Source organism: Sminthopsis crassicaudata, chromosome 2, assembly GCF_048593235.1.
Source record: "Sminthopsis crassicaudata isolate SCR6 chromosome 2, ASM4859323v1, whole genome shotgun sequence".
Lineage (NCBI taxonomy): Eukaryota > Metazoa > Chordata > Mammalia > Dasyuromorphia > Dasyuridae > Sminthopsis > Sminthopsis crassicaudata.
The window spans coordinates 242695351-242714524 of NC_133618.1; the positions used below are offsets into that span (position 1 = coordinate 242695351).

Genomic DNA, 19174 nt, shown 5'->3' on the forward strand with positions numbered 1-19174 from the left:
CAATTACAAGGGGTAGGATTCAAATCTCGGTCTTCTACCTCTAAATTCAATACTGTTTTCGTTGGTCTCTCATTCTCCAAGACATATATACATAACTAACCTGTCTTTAGGATACAGGAGATTGCTTTCAATAAATTTAAGAAGATTCTAATTTGAATCAAGACTTTGGTTCAAAAAAATCAAGGTGACTTCATTGTCTCAGAACATAGCATCACAACTTATCAACATCCAGTTTCCTCGCAGATGAAAATGAATCAAACGCTGTCATTGTTCTTAATTTCAGAAAGTTAGGAGTCTTATTGTCTGTTATCATTATGGGAAAGACATATCCTAGAACTATAGTTTGTTCGTTTGTTGTTGTTTTAGTGAAGTAGAAATTAGCTTCTTCGTAGTTTTCTTCATACAAGAACTTAAGGCACCAAAGATGAAATGCCCCTAGCATACGTAATAAACTACTAGATCATAGGACCATAGATTTGGAACTGAAAGAAATCTTAGATGTCAACCAGTCCTACCCACCCTCACATTTTACAAATGAAGAAACTGAGGCCCTTAGATGTTAAATAGCTTGTCTATAGTTACAATATTTGATTGATCCATGTTAGACATAAACCAAGGACCAGAATTCTACTTTTTCTTTCACATCCTTCCTTGGCAATCAGCACAGGCTAGTTACAAAGATTTGTGTACTCCTTTTTTACTATTCTGCTCAGGCAGGGCTGCCTACAACAGTGTTGTGGCTAGTAATTTAAATTCAAGAACTGAATGATTATAAATCCCCAGAGAAGTTTCAGGTATAAGCATTTCCAGCACAACAGGGAAGGGAATAGTACCTTATTCTTTAAGATCTCTGCTAAAAGATTCCCAGATTTTCATACCAACCTAGTTATGAGACTCTTTTCTCAATCATAAGAAGCAGTAATTTGAATTAATTTTATGGCTATAAAGAAGGCTGCTGCCATGTGGGTGCTCTCTGTAGCTAACCAAAGCAACCTATTATATAAGAAAAAAATGTCACTAACCCAAGAATATATAGTTTTCATTAAAAACTTAATCATGAATGCTTATTAATCATTAATTAATGCATAATAAATAACTGCTTAATAAATGCATATTAAATAATTACATCCACACATTTTCCTCTGTGCTTCTATTCTAATATATGTTTGTCATTCAGATTTCATGATGAAAGAGATATATTCTGTGCATTATGAATATGGATGCCATTATGTCTGATAGGCTGGGTCAGGTAGAGTGGCAATCAGGGAACCCATATCCTATTCCTACCTTCCCATATGGATGGATATGTGGACTTACTGTGTCATGTGCATTGAAGGGACCTCAAAGAGGTATCTAATATAACTTCCCATTTTACAGCATATAAAACAGAGGCCAGAAGAAATTAAATGATTTGCCCAGAACCATACAGGTAATATGTATCAGAGTGGTATTTGTACCCAGGTTCTCTAACCAGAATCAGTCTTGGGAAGAGTATAGTTTCTTTCTCCTTTCAAAAAACAATTAAGCCAAATGCTTTAAATTATATCTTTCTGCCAAATCAGTTCCAATTGTTCAATAATGAAGAGAACTAGCTACAGCCATTGAAAGAATTATGGTAGTGAATGTGGAACACAACATAGCATTTCCACTCTTTCTGTTTTTGTCCACTTGCATTTTTGTTTTCCTTTTCAGGTTATTTTTACCTTATTTCTAAATCTGATTTTTCTTGTACAGCAAGATAACTGTATAAATATGTGTATATATATATATATATTTATACATATATATACATATATATATATATGTTGTACTTAACATATATTTTAACATATTTAACATGTATTGGTCTACCTGCCATCTAGGGGGCAGGTGGGGGGGAAGGAGAGAAAAAAGTTAGAACAGAAGAGTTTTGCAAGGATCAATGCTGAAAAATACCCATGTGTATATCTTGTAAATAAAAAGTTATAATAAAAAATAAATAAATAAATAGATAAATAAATAAATCACATCTATTCTGGTTCTCCCATTTTGAACTTTCAGGTATACTAAGGCTTCCTAGAGAAAGAATCTAGAAAGTGACCATAAGATATATCCCCCCTTTCTCTTAACCCTTTCTGATTTCTAATGCAAGCTTTGGGATCAGGGTTTCCCCTGGCCAACCAAACCAGCAACATCACACAGCTGATAGCAAATATGCTGTGTCTTTAGCCAAAGAGTAGGGCAAGGAGCCACCCAGAATGGCAGAAGCCCAGGAAGGAGTAACAGCCATTTGGATCAAGTCCATTTAGGTGGCATCTCATTCAGGCTCCCTGCCCAACCCACAGGAAAAGGCAGAAAAACCCTAGTGCCTGTCAATTTGAGAAGCTCCAAGTGGCCTAATTCAAGCAGGCACTGGGTCCACCAAAGCCTTATCAAATCCTTTTTTTTTTTTTTTTTTTAATTAAAAAAATAATCTAATCAGAATTTAGAGCAAATTTCTTTGTTCATCCTCATTCCCATCCTTGGTGGCTTGGCAGAGAATAAAACTTCCAGGCGCTGATTAGATTGTCTATCTCTTGGGTTTGAGAGCTAACCAGCCCGAGCTGGATTGAGCCAAATCTCTGTGTACAAGCATTCAAAGGGTCTATTGCTGATTTCTTAGGGCATCAAAGGAGTGAGTCCTCTGATAAGGAAAGTATGTAGGCTTATCTCTCACAAATCACTTGAACTGATGAAACCTAAGAGCTAATCTGGGCCAGGAAAGGAACTTATTTCTTCCTATGAGTCCAACTCCCAGACTAAAAGGGGATTATACATGACCACAGTGAAGAGATCTCAGCAGGGCATCCAGGAAAGCTTCTGATGAGTAAGCCCCTGTGGTATGCCCTCTTCCAGAAATGTAGCAGGAGTGGAGACACAATTCAGTAGAATATATCTTGGATGACAAGGTGGGTGGTTTTCCTCCCAGTTGAATTGTTTGATATATGATATGAATGATATAACCTGTTTGTGCTTCAGATTCTTCTCCCAAGAGTCAAAGACAACCACCTATAGTTTATTCTCAGGAGAACAAATGTTTTTTTTTTTTTTTTAAATTTTTGTTGTAGCTGTTGTTATTTTAATCCCATATATTTGAGTACTACTATCTCCTTCACCTAAGGATTTTTCTTGATCCTCTTCAGCTAGGAAAACTTAGTCAAAAAGCTCTGTTGGAGGATAATCCCAGAATTTTACAGGGGTTGTTTTCTGCCCAATACATGACTGAGTTGGATAGGTTCACATTTGTGGAGAACTAGGTACTTTCCAAACCACACACATGCATCCCTCCTTCAGAGCCAAGACTTGATGGAGGAAAAAGTAGAATATCCAAAATGCTATTGACTTAATTAAACATTCAGCAAGAATAAGCAGCTACAGTTCCAAGAATCAAACTCAACATTCCTATTCCCCTCTCAGGTAAATTCCCCTCAGTTTCTTCTTGTAGGTAAATCCAAAAGGCTTTGTTACCCTTGCACCGGGCTCCCAAATGGTAGGGCTATAGGTAGGGAGCAATGAACTGAGTAGAAGTGAGCTACTCAGAAGTAGTACTGGCAGCAAAGTGGGACTGCTTCTTAATCCTTCCCAAGCTCTCAGTCTCCCCTATTGCCTTGACCACTATCATTCTGGATAACCACTGCTGAATAGCACCATAGTATCAAGCCTTGTAGCATCTCAGAACAGAAAAGGAGAAAACATACCCATACACAAGCAAACCTGGGAACCATCCCAGCTTAATTAGAAATACATTTTCTTGGGAGGAGTGACTGATGCAACCAACCCCACCTACATCCTACTCACAACTGGCTTGCCTCATCAGCTCATGGCAAAGTGTTTACAGAATTCTACTAGATGGCCTTCTTTCCCTACCAAAAGAGGTAGACAGAACATTGATTCCTTAAGACTAAGTGCTAGTACTTTTGGGGGAAGGGGGTGATGAATGTTGTAGAAAGCTGTTCACTGTTAGATTTGTGGTAGGGTTTTGGAAGCAATCAGTAAATCCTTGTGAGGAAGATCTTAGGTTTCTTTGGACAATATTTGTATTTTAGCAAGTACTTGACCTTTTTTTGTCCACTTAAAAATCAAGGGTTTTTCAATAAATAAATAAATAAATATCAAGGATTTTAAGCCTATTTTGTGTCATGGTCGCCTTTAGCCTTCTAATAAAGTCCATGGATCCCTTCCCAGAATAATATTTTTAAATGCATGAAGTAAAATATGTGGTATTACAAAGGAAACAATTATGTTGAAATACAGTTATAAATTTTTTTTTTTAAAAGTTTATAGACCCCAGGTTAAGAACTCCCCTACAAATGGAATGCCTTTAGCTAGAACTGTCATACAATGAGAAGAGGTGGGTGGAATGGCACAAGCCTTCTACATGTTTTTCTCTTAGCCTTTCCCTGGTCTTCTTTTCTCCATCCTCCGATTCTTCTTCCCTGTCTCCCTTTCTCATCCCTCTACATTTTCCTCAAATGATTCTCTACCCAAGTTAAAAAATCAAGGGTCAAAAAAGGCATGGCTCTTACATACACAAGTGATCATTTAAATTTGTACTCTTTTACTTAGTCTAGGAAAAAAAAAAAGGAGGGGGGGAGATTGCTTTTTATTCCTACTCAAAATGCTGAAGCTGTTTGAGGGAAAAAAAATCTTGCCCCTTAATGAAACTCAAGCATAAAGCATTTCAAAAGATCCCACTTAAGTACATGATTATTGACTGTGCTAAAACTAGTCTGGGCTCGAGCTCTTCGACACACTCGAGCTCTCACTGCTGACAATACGGTCTTGGAACTCACCATCTAGACTCTCCACTGACAGCTGCAGGCCGAGGTTGTGCTGTGGGTTCACCACCCAGTGATTACTCGTGGCTGTAATGTCAAATACCAGCCAACCCTCTTCCGTAGCCCAAATAGTTCGACTGTCAAGCAGAAACAAATCTGAATCCCTAAAAGAAAAAGAAGACAGGAATATGAATCACCTGGGGGAATGGTTATTCAGGAATGGTTTGATCACTGAGCAAGAAATTTACAATCATGCCATAAAAAGGGTCTTTAAAGGAGAGTAGAAGAAACTAGGGAAAGAAAATTTTCCCAAAAGGGACAGATAAGATAGTAATTGACACCTCAGTGAAAGTTTTAGGGGCCTTTTTTTCTTCACCATAACAAGAGAGGAGGTATTTGAAAGGAATAGAAAATGCATTTATTAAGTACCCACTCAGTGTCTGGTACTGTGATAAATTTAGCTTTACAAATGTTACCTCATTTGATAATAAAAGAGAAGGGAAATAAAGAAATAGGCACTCAAGAAAATACTTTGTAAAAAAAGAAAAAAATCTTAGTATTATGATGTTCATTGAAGGAAGGTCATTCAACAATTTACTGCTTACTCTGTGCAATAATAAAAATAATAGCTTGCATTCATACAGGCCTTTCTGAAGCTCCTTTCTCACTGAGGAACTATTGAACATTGTCATTTCCATTACACAGAAGCAAAGTAGAAATCAGCAGTGAAGGATTCCTGTTCATAGTCACACAGTCTAGGAAGTATCAGAGCTGGGGTTTGGGGACTGTTTTGTGACTTCAAAACCATTGATCCCTTCTCCATGCCAGATTATCCCTGAAGAAATTCTGATAGATGCTGCTGATACAAAAAAATAGAACAGTCTCTTCTAAAAAATAATAATAATAAGAGCTGAGAGTCCAGGTTACCAAGCTCTCACTCATTACTGTTCTACCGATGTCATTTCATCCCTTCTAGTCTCACTTAGTCTATAGTAAAAATAGGTATAACCAAAATTTCTTTATCTGCTAAAGCACTGTGTAAAAAAGCTTTTCAAGTGCTTTGAGATCCACACACAATTGATATTAATATGCAGGATGAATGTTAGTGAAATTTCTACCAGTTATATAACCAAAGCTGGTTTCCATCAAGGCTTCTTCCTTATGTTTCTAGCTGATGTCAGTTTTCACCAGAGGCTCAAGATATTTTGAATTTCTCCCCCTTATTTTCTCAGGAAAAAATTTCTTTTAATTCAATCAGCCTTTCAGGATGAAAAAGCTTTATTCTGGAAGTAAGGGGAAAATTAAAATAAAAATAAATGATATCCAGAACCACAAGGAGACAAAGGCCTAAAAACCTTTAATAAGCTTTCTCTATAGGATGTGACTTGGACATTTAAATGATGACTTTATGATATTTAATCTTTACCTTTCCTTCCCACCTTTTGCTGAAGCTTCCAGCAGGTCACAGGTATATACAGGGCAATTAAGCATAATAACTATTTTTTCTCATGTGTTTGAATCAATTTAAATTTCTATGACCATAACTTTCTATTTCTTATTTTACTTAAATGATATTTTGGGAAAAGGAAGGAGTGTAATACAGGAAGTCCTGAAAGTGAATGATCATCCAGCAGTTCAAATACTTAACTGCTATAAGGGCAAATTTTACTCTCTCTTTTTGACCAAATTAGCTTATCCTGGGCACAAATCTGATTATATCACTTCAGTGCTCAAGGTCTTATAATGGCTCCCTATTACCTAAATGCTAAGTTTTTCATCCTGCTATTCAAAGCCACCTGTGATCTGATGCTGTCCTCATTTTTTAAAATCTTATTTCATGCTATTTTCCCCCAATATATTCTCTATGTTCTACAAAAACTAGAATTCTCCTTGTCTATTGTACACATTCTGTATTTTCCTTCTCTGTACCTGTATTCATATTTTTCCTAATGTTTCAAATGCTCTCCATGTATTAAATTCCTCTCTCTCCTTTAAGCTCCAACTCAGATGAAATCTCTTCCATGAAACCTTCTCTGGTCTCTCTTCTTTCACATCCTCCATAATTCCCAGGATCAGTCAGTCAATCAATAAACTTTTATAAAGCACTTACTATATGCCAGATACTATAGTAAGTGCTAAGAACACAGAAAAAAAGCCCCTGGTCTCAAGGAACTCACAATCTAATGGGAGAGACAACATGCAGATAGCTACATGCAAACATGCTAAATTCCAGATAAAATGGACATGAACAATGGAGGGAAAAGACTAGAATTAAGAAGGACCAAGAAAGTTTTCTTGTGGAAGATGGGATTTTATCTGAAACTTGAAGGAGACCAGGAAATAAAAATAAAGAAGTAAAGAGGAAGAGCATCCCAGACATGTGGGACAGCCTGTGAAAATGCCTGGAGTTGGGATATGGAATTTCTCGTTGAAGAACAACAAAGAGGTCAGGGAAGGGGAGAATGGGAAAGTTGGGGGTAGGGGTAGGAGTTTAGTGTAAAAAGACTAGAAAGGTGAGTGGGGGGTAGGTTATGAAGGGATCTGAATGCCAATCAAATGACTTTATATTTGATCCTGTAGGATCCCCTGGAGGGAACCCCTGGAGTTTATTGGAGGGGAAGGGCAACATAGTCAGATCTTCACTTCAGGAAGATCATTCTGATAGTTAAATAAAAGATGAATTGGAGTGAGGAGAGACTGGCAAGGTAAGCAACCAGCAGACCATTGAAATAGTACAGGAGTGAGGTAATGAGAAATTATACCAGGATGGTAGCAACGTCAGAAGGTAGAAGGAGTCATATGCAAGAGAGGTTATAAAGGTAAATTCAATAGGCTGTGGCAACAGATTGGACGTGGAGAGGAGAGAGGACAGAGACAGTGAGGAGTTAAGATTATACCTACATTGCAAGCCTGAGTGGAAGGATGCTGGTACCCCCAACATCAATAGGGAAGTAATAGGGAAAGTCTGGAGAAAAGATGAAAAATGAGTTTAGTTTTGGGACATCCTGTTCAAGGCAGATTTCCTAATCTGAAGCCTAGGAAAGAAGTTAGTGTTAGATAAGTATATAAGAGAATCACCAGTTTAGAGATAAGGATTAAACTGATAGAAGCTGATGAGGTTATCTCATCACTTGGTTATCAAGTGAAATAGTAATGATGAAGAGAAAAAGGGTCCAGGATAGAACCCTGGAAAATACCTATAGTGAGTGGTTAATCAGAATGAATGATCTGAAGAATGAATGAACATCTAGCAAAAGAAGACTGAGAAGAAGAAATCAGATAAGGTGGAGAAGAACTAGGACAGCCTAGAGAAGAAGAATATCAGAGAGAAAACGGTGATGGAGAGATCAAGAAAGATGAGTACTGAGAAAAGGTCAGACCATTGGTAACTTTGGAGAAAATTGTTTTGTTGAATAATAAGGTTAGAAGCCAGATTACAGAGAGTTGAAAAGAGAGTAAGGGGATACAACGTAGAGGGACCTCAGAAATTTAGCTACAAAAGTGAAGAGAGATATGGGATGATAACTAATGGGGAGAAATTGATCAAATGAAAGTTTGTGAAGATGGGTGAGACATAAGCATGTCTATGAGCAGTAAGTAGGGAAGAGCCAGTAGACTGGGAGAGACTGAAAAAAAATTGAGTAGGGATAATAGGGCAATCTATTGGAGAAGATGGAGCATAGATTTAACGGAAAAAGGTCCTCATTTTACAGATGAAAAAACTGAGCCCCAGAAAAATTGAGAAACTTGTTAATTATTACACAGTAAATATCTTGTCATGAGATTTGAATTTAAGGCTTTTTGACTCCCCTTTCAGTGTTCTATCCACTATACCCCATAATCTAATGTGATTATCTCTCTCTCCTGTGGGGTGTCAGATAGTTGTGTGTGTGTGTGTGTGTGTGTGTGTGTGTGTGTGTGTGTGTGTGTGTGGGTGTGTGTGTGTGATGTTTTCCACTAGACTAAAAGCATTGTGAAATAAAGGACCATATGTTCTGAAACTTGGCATCATTCCCCATTTCCCCCCATCCCAGCCCCTAGTACCTTACATAATATTCTGTAACAAGTAGATATGTAATAAGTACTTGTCATACTAAAGTGGTAATTGTATAAAATTCTGAAAAATATCAATGGACACGCTGTGATGTTCTATGGGGACAATATCTCTTGCCAGAACATAGGAGTTACACTTGGGTGATGACTTTGCTGGAAACTTTTACAGGAAAATGGGAAAATGTGAGATCCCTGGACAAGCCCTTTTGGACCATAGAACAATGACAACTTGGGGAGCAGAGCTATGCCTTTTAAACAATGCATGCCTTGCCAAAGTGGTGTTAAACATTCTTTTATTACAAACCATGAAAGTGAGGGCCAAATTTGTTGACTCATCTGTGAATCAATGAGAGTTTGGGGACTAGGAGTTTTTAGCTTTTTTTCCTTCTTTCACTTTTCTCTGGCCATCAAATGAAGGGAAGTATATGCAATTTTTTTAATGTGTTTGAGAGGGCCAGGGCAGTTAAAAGATTGGCAATGAGCACAGAGTTTAGGAAAGAGAGACAAAATCTTTTATGCCAAGATTAAGTCCCCAAAGGTTTGGAAGTCCTCACATTCTTGGGGTAGACATCCCCCTAACACACTGACAGGTTTGAGGTCTGTTGGTTACCCTCAATCTGGTATAGCCCATCTATAAAGATGGTTTGTTTTAATATGGCCACTGTACATGCTACAACTTCTTGGAATCACAAGAGAGTTGAATGGCAGGTAGATGAACAGCTCTGAAGAGAGCTCAGAAAGACCTTATACCAGAACTGGTCCTTTATAAACACATCACATGCTCCTCTCACTCATCTCACCCATTATCTTAGAATGGGTAGATGAGAACAGTTTGTTCCAAAGGCCATGAAGGCAACTGAAGCAGATGCTTTAAAGTTCTTTGAGCTTGCTCTAACATCAAAGATGCTAAGGTCATCTGCTGCATCATGGATCACTGCCAGTGGTCCTGACTTATGTCTTGCCACTGGACTTTATAACTGAAAGAGAGAGTGAAGCTGACAACTTTGTGCAATTCTGTCTTACTTAAATCCAATTCATGCACAAGTCAAGACAACACTCTACTGGTCCTTTTCAAAAATGAAAGATGAGCAATAACAAGCCCCTAACCTCTAGCACCATCAACTAAACAGAAAGCATCAGAACTGTCTAAAGCAATAAGTTAGCAGTCTACTTCATATCGTGTACCACAAAACACATTTTTCAAAGATTACCATGCTAAATCCTATCAAACAGAACCTTTGATCTCCTTCTCCACTATGCCCATTCTCATGACTTTTTTCTCTAGAATGTATATGTACATAGAACATCTCTACATGCTACATCAGAAACTAACTAAAGCAAGTTAATCTAGACTTTGTCCTAAGACACTATCCTAAAGGAGACTCTTTCTGAAGCAATTTATTAATGATCACACTTCCTTCACTTAATCCTGGGCCACCATCCATCTACCTTATCCAATTTTACCCCCTTCTTCTCTTTTTTTTTTTTTTTTGTTCCCACTCTGTGCTACAAGGAAGCAAGCTGCTCCAACATCTGACACAACTAGACCTGATCTGGACAGAAAAGAGGAAGGGATTATTGGCTCTGCCATGGCAAAATAGATCAATCCTATTGGGTGAATAAATTGTCTTTTCTTAGCACCCTGCTGAACCTAGGGAGGACAATCTTTTGTACCACACTCCCCATCTTAAACCACCCCTATGCCTAATCAAATGTGCCCCAATTCCTAGTTCTGCCTATGTCTAATAGCACCCAACCAAGTATCAGGAAAGTCCGAGTACAATTCAGGCCTCAAATACTTAATAACTGTAACTGGGCAAGTCATTCTATTTCTGTTTGCCTTCAGAAGTGGGCTGGTAAATATTGTACAAATAATTCTCTGGAAAATAGCAACAACAAAACAAAACAAAACAAAATGTGCCCACAACACACTTATAGGTTAATTTGAATTATTTACATTTTCTCTGTCACAGTCAACAAAACAATAAACTAAGTCCTGTTACAAAAAACAAATTGCCAAAGTGAGAATTTAACAATATGTTTTATCTGGCTCCAACATACCTCTGCTTGAATTCTACAGGTGAATCCCTCACTCTATGGAAGATTCTGTGCTAGGTTAATGGAAAAGTTTTGAAGGAGTAGAAAATTGTCTCTCGAGTTTAAAATATATTCGAGGAAACCAGACAGTTGAATGAGCCAGGCAGAACTAAGTGCCAAAAGAAGTGAGGGCTTTAGCTACATTAATTGCTTAGGGGATGGGAGAGTTTGGGGGAGCAGGAATCTCTGGAGGTGTGACAGAGCTGAGGTGGAGCTGGGCTTTCAAGGATGAGCAAGGTTTAGATAGACAGAGAAGGGTGGGGAAGGGGCAGATGGGGGTTGGGTAGGTTTCCTGGCAGGAAGATCAGCAAAAGACAAGGTACAAAAATAGAGATAAGCCCAGCCTCAGAGTTTAAAAGGCTAGAAAGCTTTGGTTTAGGAGAATGTCCTCTTCTGGTGTCTTCTCTTTCACTCTTGGGAGAGCAGGAGCAAAAGAGAAAGAGACAGATCAAGACAGCATCCAGGGATTCAGAGAAAACTAGCCAGGCTGAAATAATACAACAGCAATGTGGTACAATGAAAAGAGGGCTAGATTGAAATCTCATGGCCTGGGTTTAAATTCCCAAATGGGCTATGAATTATCCGTGATATTTTGGGCCTTGGTTTCTGAATCAGGAAAATGAAGCTGTGGGTAAAAATAAATTTAAGCTGACCCACTATAACCTAAATGTTCAATTGTGGCTCTGGTGAATAGATGAAGAAATATACCTCTCCCATTCACTGAAGAAATGGAAGGCTGGGTACAGAGTGTCACATTGTCATGTTAATTGCTTAATTTTTTTTTCCTTATCCTTTTTAACAATGTTTCTAACAATGAAACATTAGGAAAATGTATTTGTGTGTATATAATTGGAAATGATTTGTAAAAACAAAAAGTATCAACAAATTTAAATATATGTATATATATATGTGTGTGTATGTGTGTAAGTGTGTATACACATGTGCATATCTGTGAATATTTTAGTTCTAAATCCATATTTTATCATTAGAAAGTATAAATTCCAAAAGACTAGGAAACAATGCTGGAAGAATCATATTCTGTATGGCCTTGAAGGCTATAGTTGTGATTTTAGTCTTAAAATCCGTAAGAGCTTTTGAACAAGAAAATAGCACAATGATTCTAAATCTGATTTTTCTTATGCAAAAAAAAAACTGTATAAATATGTATACATATATTATACTTAACATATATTTTAACATATTTAACATGCATGGGATTACCTATCATCTAGGGGAGGGGGTGGAGGGAAAAAAGGGAAAAGTTAGAACAGAAGTTTTTGTAAAGGTCAATGTTGAAAAATTACCCATGAATATGTTCTGTCAATAAAAAGCTATAATTAAAAAAAAAGAAAATGGCACAATGAAAATTGTTTATAGTTTCAAAATTATTCTCCATTTACCTTGTTGGGAAGGCCAGGGAGAAACAGACAGAAATCTATGAACAACACTTAATTAAATATAGTGATCAATAAATATTATTAAATTCTTTCTATAAGTAGTAATTGTTCAGTCAAGAAGTGGTGAGGTTCTCAACAGAGGATGGGTAGCTATGTGAGTTAAAAGGAGATAAATGTGAGAGATGGTGAGGATAGAAGATGGTGGTACCCTCAACAGAAATAAGAAAATTAAATAAAGAGATGGATTTGAAGGTAAAAATGATTAATTCTATTTTTGGACATCCTGAGTTTGTGATGCTTATGAGACATCCAGATGAAAATATTCAATGGGCAGTTGGGGATATAGCTATGGAGTTTGAAAGGGAAAGTATGTTTATAGATCTGGGAGTCAGAGTAATACAAAAGTTAAATGAATCTATAGGAGCTGAAGAGATCAAGAAGGAGTGAAGAGAAAGAAAAGAAGGCCCAGGCTGGAGCCTTGGGGGCTGCCTACAGTCAAAGGGCAAGACATAGATGACAAACCAAAAATGACTCTTTGAAAGAAAAATCAGATTATGGAAGCAGAAAAAACAAAACAAAACAAAAAAACAAACAAAAAAACACAGTGTTAGAAAAACCCAGATAAGAGACAGTATATAGGAAAGGCTGGACATCCATATCAGTTGCTACAAAGGAGTCAAGAGGATGAAGACTGAAAAAAGACCTCTAAATATGGCAGGTAAGACCACTGGTAACTTTGAAGAGAAAGTGCTTTTAGCTGAGTAATGTGATTGAAAACCAGACTGCAAAGGATTGAGAAATGAGAAGAAAGAAACTGGAATCAAAGAGCTTAAACAGCTTTTTTTCTAAGTTTGACCACAAAAAAAAAAGAAAAAAAGAAGATAAAGAGAAAGATAACTTGAAGAGATGATGAGGTCAAGTGAATGGTTTTTGTTTGGTGGTTTAGTTGTATATAATTGTTAAATTTTCCTGTGAATACCTGGGGAAAAAAAAATCACCATTATTTTTGCTGAGATCTGAGGACTGAAGAGATTCCTCTCTGACATCTGCAATTAAAGAGGCAAGGAGCTCCCAGCCCAAATTACAAAACATTCTACTGTTAGGACCTGCTGTTTTCCAAGGGTCACTTTCCAAGAGACTAACTCTGATGAATCTGAAGTGACCTCTAACTATCCTTCATTGGGAGACATTCAAACACTGTCATTTTTAACATCAAACTCCACTTTGTAAAGCCCTGGAGTACTCAAGGCTATGACAATCAATAAACAAGCATTTATTTAAAAAAAAAAAATACTAAGTAATAGGAACTATGATAACCACACCAAGGATCCAATAACAAAACCAAAGCAGTCCCTAACCTCCAGGAACTGAGACAACATATACGTAGGCATATTCAAAATTTTGAGGAAAAAGCATGAGTAATTGATAAAGGCAAAGAATGGAATCAAAAAGGACCTCCTGTAGAAAGCAGGACAGAGACTGAGCCTTGAAGGAAGCTAGAGAATATAAAAGATAAAGGAGAGAAAGGAATACAATTCATATAGAAGAGAGTGAAGTGAGATGGCAGAGATGGGAGAGCATAGGGGGGAATATTTTGTCTGGATGTAAAATGTATAAAGGGGAGCAAAGTGTAGATTTACACGAATTTAAAGATGAAATGCACCACAGAGGTTATCTAACCTGACTACCTCATTTTATAGCTGAGGAAACTTGAGTTTCAGAGGGGAAAGGGACTTGCTTGTTATCATACAACTAGAAAGTAGCACAGTGGAAATTAGAACTTAGCTCTTCTGTACCAGAGTTCTTTATACTTAGACTAAAATGTCTCTCATATACAATATGCAAGAAAAGCTACACAGGATCACAGATTTACAGATGGAAGAGACCGCAGGGGACGTCGATCCTTTTGACACCATCACGTAGGAATGAGACCTGAGTGATTGAGTTAGTTGCTCAAATTCCCATAGCAAGTGATAGAAATGGAATTACAAGTATCGAATTCAAGGATTCCACTGGTAGGCTAATAGGCGAGTCTTGGATTCGTATACTTAAACACCCAAGAAGATCAGTCCCCACATCTATGTAGCTATTGTTGGTTGTTCACATAATCAGAAGCGCCGAAATCCATCCATCATCTCCAATTACAGAATGCCATTGTAGTGTATTATTTGTATGTATGTAAGTGATGAGGGAGCAATGACAATGGCAAGTCAATGTCACCAGAGCAGGGCAATATAGTTCTGCTGATGACAACTTTGATCTAGCTGTGTCCCTAAGACCAGGTCAAAGGCAAATGGCTTGTGATCTAAGGTTCCTAGAACCTCTGGGATTTTAAGAGGCTCAATAGCATAGTATTCAATTGTAATATTCAATTCATAGTAATTCAATTCAAAAAGCCTAGGACTTCTGGTTTTCTCCATTCTGAACCAAGGCAAAGACTCCAGGTTCTAATCACTAAACTCTTTCACCTTAACCACGGTGTCCCCACTCTAGAACCACTTTCTCCTCTGCCATTTTGTTTCTTGATGGGCTGACAGCAGATGGAAAATAAACATTTTTAAAGCTCTACATGTTGCTGCAATAATATTGCTTTCAATTCCTTAAACTAATATGATGCAATCTGGGCAACCCAACCAGACGACATTACACTTAGGTGCTGGGGGCTGAGTCAGTCTGGGAAACTGGAATCCATTGGAGAGCTAGTAGTTATGGCAAACTTTTCAAACAATAGGCCTGGAGGGGAAACCCTCTGTGAAAGATCAAAGACAAGTACCAAAGGTGTTCATTGTCCCACCTACACAGACTAAGATACATATTCAGATCCACTGTCAAATTCCAGCCAGCTTTTCAATTTCTTAGATCTATGTCCCCGGAAAGCCAAGTCAACCTCTCCCCACTCCACCTCTTCTCCACCTCCCCCTTAGTCCAGCTCAGAATCTGAGAATGTCAGGTCTGGGCAGGGCCTTTGATTTCAAATCCAAGGCTCTGCTAATACTATCACATGCATTGCAAGGCCGGACAATTTCTTTGGGCCTCATTATCTCATCTGCAAAATAAGAGACTACATGGTCTCTAAGGCCCTTTCTAAAGCTAAAATCTGTGATCCTTTTACAAGAACTGAATTTAGCCTCCTTATTGGACAAGTGGGAAATCCAAAGCCCAGGGAAAGAAGGGGTTGTGATTTGAAGTCCTGCTGGCTGACTTAGTAGCATGAGCCTGGGCTAGAACTCAGGCTTCCTGAGTCCTAACTCATTGCTTTTTCCATGCCTCCTCCACAACACCACAGGACAAGCTAAATGAGGGGTTTTGCTGGATCGAGGTTTCCCCAGAGATTTCAGGGAATGCCCTTTTCTGCCCTCCCTTTTTCTTCCCCACCCCCTCACACTCACCAGGATATCAAAATAGTGCCCACCTTCCTGGAGACATAAGGAAAAACAGAGTCATGCAGGTCTGAGGTTTTAAAAGCATATCCCCTTTAAAGCAGCAAAAAGCCAGGAAAACTAAAATTAAGTCATTTAGAGGAAGGTGGAAAAGCCAGCATGAATAGCAATGTTCCATCCACAAAATAGCCAGGGTTCCTTCCTCCTCCTCTTTCTCCTCCTTTCCCATTCCAGATGCTCTTCAGGTGTTTTCCTACAATGATCTCCTCCATGAAGCTAATAGACAAATTTGCTGCAGGAGGGCCTTCCTTAGGACAGCAGTTACAAAGCTAGAAGAGACATTCTACAAATGAGAAAATCGAGACTGGGAGAAATTAATTGACTTGCCCAGAATCACATAAAGAGGATGTGGGATTTACCTCCATGTCCTCTGACTCCAACAGGTTAAAAAGAACCCTTTGTAGATTTGAGTTGATTTTATTCTGTTCAGGATGTATTACTTCATTACATTCTCAGGAGCCTTCTTTAAACCTGCATTTAGGCACTGAAGTAACTTAAACAAACCCATAAATCTGATCCTCAATTGAATTTTGGTTTAGCCCAAGTTACTTACCTTAAAAGATTTCCAATTAGAAAATAACCTATTTAAGTAGCAAAATATCTCCAAAGAAATAGCTTTCTAGGTCCCTATTAACAGAGACATAAACAGACCTAGCCATATGAACTAGTCCTGATTCCTATGTTCCCACTCTGGCAAGTAATACATTTAATAGCTTAAATTATGACCCAGCATACCAGTATTACCATACAGAGAAACAGGAAAAACACCATATGGTGGGGAAAGGGGGGGAGGGGGAGGGTGAGCAACAGACAAAATGGCCCATCTATCTAAAGGAGGAATTCAGGAGTAGGCAAAATAAAATTTTAGTGTCCTTTTCATCAGAGAATTAGGAATGTATCAAGACATTTTTGCAAGGAAATATGTGCTCATCCTTCCTAAAGTCTTATATAGTAACTTATAGCCTGAGCTCAGAAAAACAAAAGAGTTAAGAAAAAAGGACAAGAAAAAGCACAAAAATATGCCTTTTTAAAAGGATATACATTTGACTGTAACAAGTAAAACCAAATAAAAAGGGGGGAAAGGAATGGAATTCAACAATATTCGTGACTTGATTGTTATAAAGGGTAGATAAAGTGGAAGGAAACCAAAGTGTACCCAATAAAGACCTGAAAACTATCCATACTGGCAATCAGAGGTGACCTTCAGCTGGCTTCTGCTTTGGGAGAGTGGAGGGAGACTGATTGACAGGAGTGGTCCTGGCTCTAGCCTGTATGGGGTGCAGAGGTGAAGGAGCAGGAGCCAGAGTCATGGGGAAAACCCCATTTGCTGCCCATTCCATTGGGGCCTTCAAAAGGCACTCATGTGTACTAACATGCTAAGCTGGTAAACTCTGCCCTAAACCACACACAGAAAACATCTCCTGGAATCCTTGGCAGCTCCTCCGCAGAATGTGTCATGCAGTCCCATCCTACAATCATGCAGCAGACTGCCGTGGGACTTGGTAACAGCCAAATAAGTTGGAGCTGGTCCTGAAGTGTCCAAGAATTTCCCAGTTTTTTAGCTGTCTATTTTCCCTCTTTTCTCTTCCCTTCCTTTCTATAGAGCCAAGATGCTGGCCAACACATGTGGCCACAAATGCTAATAAGAGAAAGGTTGGAGAAGCCAGGGGAAAAAAAGGAGGAGAGGGAGCTGAGCAGGCATCAGGAACAGGCAGCTGGAGAAAAGATAGAAGACTTAAATATGGTTTTCAAATCTGACCTCTTTGCTTGATTTAAGATTCCAGAGTTCAGGCCATAGAATTTCTGTAAAACCAGAGGCCCTTTTACTTCCCTCAGCCTAAGCCTCAATCCATACAAGAAATCTGATAACAAGAGGTGAGCCAAGCTGCTGATTTCTGCACTATGGGACATATTTGTGGTGCAATTTAAAGATCTGTGGGATTCCCCCCCCAAAAAAAAAATTGGCCCTGAGGGTAAAACCAGCCTCTGAAATGCCACAGAAGAAAATTACTAGCTGATCAGCTGTCCACTTTGGGCATTTGCAGAGGTGGGTGGATAGGGAAACTCGGACTTCGAGACAGTTCCCTCCTCACATTTTTTTCCTCATCGCCCCCTTTCCTCTAGTGACTCCAGTTCTTGACCAAAATAGAAGTGAAGTAAGTTTAGGATCTTTCAAATATACTACTTCAAGGGAATAAACACACTGAGATAGATTTCAAGCATCATTTTGTGCATTTTTTAATGCCATACCAAATTTAAGAATTATATTACTTGAAGGAAATAAGTACAAGTGAGATCCTCAGATACAAACACAGGAAAAGACAAAGATTGGGGAGGGAGGAGACATGGGTGAGAAGAGGGAAGAAGAAGAGGAGGGACAAAGGAAAGGGAAAGAGAAGAAGGAAAAGAAAGGGAAGGGAGGTTTAATTCCAAATAGCTACAATAATCACAGAAGCCAGAGAATGGGACTTTTAGATAAGAAAAAGAAAGGAACTGAATACAACATAATGTTAAACATACTGATCCTAATAAATGTTTGAACTGAGAATGGAAAATGCCAACAATGTCTCAAATTAGCTGAAGAAAGGAAGAGGATAGGAAAGGAATAAATATATAGTGCCTACTATGTGTCAATCACTGCGCTAAGCACTTGACAAATATTTCATTTGATCTTCACAAAAACTAACCCTAAGAAGTAAATTCTGATATAGAAATAGGAAAAGCAGAGAATGGATTTTCACCATTTATTTGTGGAATAGATAGCACAATGGGGTGGCAGAAGAGCAGAAGATAAAAAGATAAGGAAGAAATCAAGGATTTTCCTTCTCACTGAGGACTGTTCCTTCATACATCATTCATTTATTCAGAACCTGTAATTTGGCAGGCACCAGGTGAGGTGCTAAGAATATTGATAAAAATGGTGTAGTCCTCAAGGAGCTTCCATTAGTTAGTATAGGAAGACTACTACTGAAAAGAGTTGGTAGGTAAGAATGGGAGCTAGGTATTCCTAAGGTTTTGGAAGATAAGGAAAAGAAAGTTCATGATATAGTCAGTGAAAACACCACAAAATCTTTTAGAACAGTAGTGTTTCTTTTTTTTTAATTTTTAAAATTCAATTTTATAATCAGCTCTAAATTTTCTTTCTCTTATCTCCCTTTCCCTCAAGCATTAAGAAAGCAAGAACACTCTACCTGTTATAGACACAAATGATCAAGCAAAAGAAATTCCTGAACTGGTCAGGTTCAAAGAGAGAGAGAAAGAAAGAGAGAAATCTTAAACTACATATCACCTCTCTTTGGAAATCAGAGGTGAGTAACATGTCTCATCATAAGGCTTCTGGAATTGTGGTTGGCCACTATTAACACCTGTTCTACAGACTGTTAGGGGTAAA

General features: G+C 38.2%; 1 protein-coding gene across 1 annotated transcript in view; it reads right to left on the reverse strand.

Moving 5' to 3' along the window:
* The window catches only part of BMP7 (bone morphogenetic protein 7), a 96624-nt gene that overhangs the window by 17375 nt on the left and 60075 nt on the right, over nucleotides 1–19174 (reverse strand). Inside the window, 1 exon segment of the mRNA XM_074288669.1 lies at nucleotides 4812–4960. Within this exon segment, the coding sequence (XP_074144770.1) occupies nucleotides 4812–4960 (149 nt within the window).